Genomic DNA, 2,500 nt, shown 5'->3' on the forward strand with positions numbered 1-2,500 from the left:
TTTTTTTTGTATATTCTTCCAATGTGTCAAGTAATTATCTTTTTGTTTTCTCATGATTTGGTTGGGTGTAATTGTGTTGCTGTCCTGGGGCTCTGTTCACGAACACAAACAGACGCCACAGAGCCCCAGGACCAGCTTTCTTAGGGGGCTCTTCTACGGGTACAGTTCTCTGTAAGTGATGGCTTTGTTATGGAAGGTTTGGGAATCGCTTCCTTTTAGGTGGTTGTAGAATTTAACAGCTCTTTTCTGGATTTTGATAATTAGAAGGTATCTGCCTAATTGGGCTCCTGGGTGGCACAGAGGTCTAAGGCACTGCATCTCAGTGCTTGATGCGTCACTACAGACACCCTGGTTCAAATCCAGACCGTATCACAACTGGCTGTGATTGGGAGTCCCATAGGGCGCAGCATAATTGGTCCAGTGTCGTCCAGGTTTGGCCAGTATAGGCCGTCATTGTAAATAAGAATTTGTTCTTAACTGAATAGCATAGTTAAATAAAAACAAAGATTCTGCTGTGCATGCATTATTTGGTGTTTTACCTAGAAGGCCAGCATCCTGGAGTCGCCTCTTCACTGTTGACATTGAGACTGGTGTTTTGCGGGTACTATTTAATGAAGCTGCCAGTTGAGGACTTGTGAGGCGTCTGTTTCTCAAACTAGACACTCTAATGTACTTGTCCGCTTCCTCAGTTGTGCACCGGGGCCTCCCACTCCCTCTATTCTGGTTAGAGCCCGTTTGTGCTGTTCCGTGAAGGAAATAGTACACAGCTTTATACGAGATCTTCAGTTTCTTGGAAATTTCTCGAATGGAATAGCCTTCATTTCTCACAACAAGAATAGACTGACGAGTTTCAGAAGAAAGTTATTTGTTTCTGGCCATTTTGAACCTGTAATTGCTGATGCTCCAGATACTCAACTAATCTAAAGAAGGACAGATTTATTGCTTCTTTAATCAGGACAACAGTTTTCTGCTGTGCTAACATAATTGCAAAAGGGTTTTCTAATGATCAATTAGACTTTTAAAATTATAAACTTGGATTAGCTAACACAACGTGCCATTGGAACACAGGAGTGATGGTTGCTGATAATGGGCCTCTATAAGCCTATGTAAATATTCCATAACAAATCAGCCGTTTGCAGCTACAATAGTCATTTATAACATTAACAATGTCTACACTGTATGTCTGATAAATGTGATGTTATTTTAATGGAAAAAAATTATTTGCTTTTCTTTCAAAAACAAGGACATTTCTAAGTGACCCCAAACTTTTGAACGGTAGTGTATATGCTTTTGCTGTTTGTTCTTTGTTATAGAGCCAAAAAGATTGGCGAAGTGCTTTATCCATATATCTCCGTTTTGGATAGATAACCCTTCATGTTGTTGTTTGTTTTGAGTTTTCCAATTTTCCCAGAAGTGGTTCGATTCTATGGATTCTTCAATTACATTGAGCTGATTTCTGACGTGCTGTTCCTTCTTTTTCTGTTGTGTATTTCTGTATTGTTTTAGTGATTCACCATAGTGAAGGCATAGGCTCAGGTTTTCTGGGTCTCTATGTTTTTGGTTGGACAGGTTTCTCAATTTCTTTCTTAGGTTTTTGCATTCATCATCAAATAATTTGTCATTGTTGTTAATTATCTTTGGTTGTCTGCTTGACCATTTTTGATGTGATAGGGAAGATGAGCGGTCAAATATAGTGTTTAGGTTTTCTACTGCCAAGTTTACACCTTCACTATTACAGTGAAACATTTGTTCCAGGAAATTGTCTCTCTCTCTCTTTGTCTGTCTTTGTCTCTCTCTTTCTTTCTCTCTTCTCTCTCTCTCTCTCTCTCTCTCTCTCTCTCTGTAATGTTATCTTGCCCTCCTGTTCACTAGAGTTCTATTAGGGAAGAATGTGTCCTTGTTTCACCAGACCAGACCACACCACATTAGACCACACCAGACGTGCCTCCCCATCAGAACATGCCTCCATTGTACTGACCATGTTCTGTTCTGGTGGGGATCCATGGTCTGATCTCTAGGATCAGCAGGGTTTAGGCCTGGAGATATAGACCATGAGTTTGGCAATCTGGACTGTTTCCCTCGTCTGGTTTGACTGTAGCAAAAGTCCTTGTCTTGATGTCCGGTTATATGCTTACTCTCTCCTCCTCCTCCTCCTCCTCCTCCTCCTCCTCCTCCTCCTCCTCCTCCTCCTCCGCCTCCTCCAGTTGAAGTGTTACCACAAGCGTTTCCGGAGCCCCATTAGGGATGTGATATTCAGAGTGCAGTTCCACACCTGTGCCATCCACGACCTGGGAGTGGTCTTCGGGAAGAATGAACTGGATCAGACTTTTAAAGGTGTGTGTGTGTATGTGTGGGTGACTGTGTGTGTGTGTATGTGTGCGTGGGTGACTGTGTGTGTGTGTGTGTGTGTCTTTGTAGGAGTGCGTACACATGTTCGTGTGTGTATGTACCTATGTGGCCTCTCCCAAAATGTGTAAATTGATTGTTGTTTAATGTGTGT

The 2,500-nt window shown here is 42.0% G+C and overlaps 1 protein-coding gene across 10 annotated transcripts in view; it reads left to right on the forward strand.

Annotated features, from left to right (window-relative positions):
* Positions 1-2,500, forward strand: part of LOC139373016 (tensin-1-like) — a 164,039-nt gene that overhangs the window by 111,097 nt on the left and 50,442 nt on the right. For all 10 annotated transcript variants that reach the window (XM_071112980.1, XM_071112981.1, XM_071112982.1 and 7 more), the window contains one exon: positions 2,205-2,334. In XM_071112980.1, the coding sequence (XP_070969081.1) occupies positions 2,205-2,334 (130 nt within the window). The remainder of the gene's footprint in view (positions 1-2,204; positions 2,335-2,500) is intronic.

The sequence above is a fragment of the Oncorhynchus clarkii genome, chromosome 18 (assembly GCF_045791955.1).
Source record: "Oncorhynchus clarkii lewisi isolate Uvic-CL-2024 chromosome 18, UVic_Ocla_1.0, whole genome shotgun sequence".
Taxonomy (NCBI): Eukaryota; Metazoa; Chordata; class Actinopteri; order Salmoniformes; family Salmonidae; genus Oncorhynchus; species Oncorhynchus clarkii.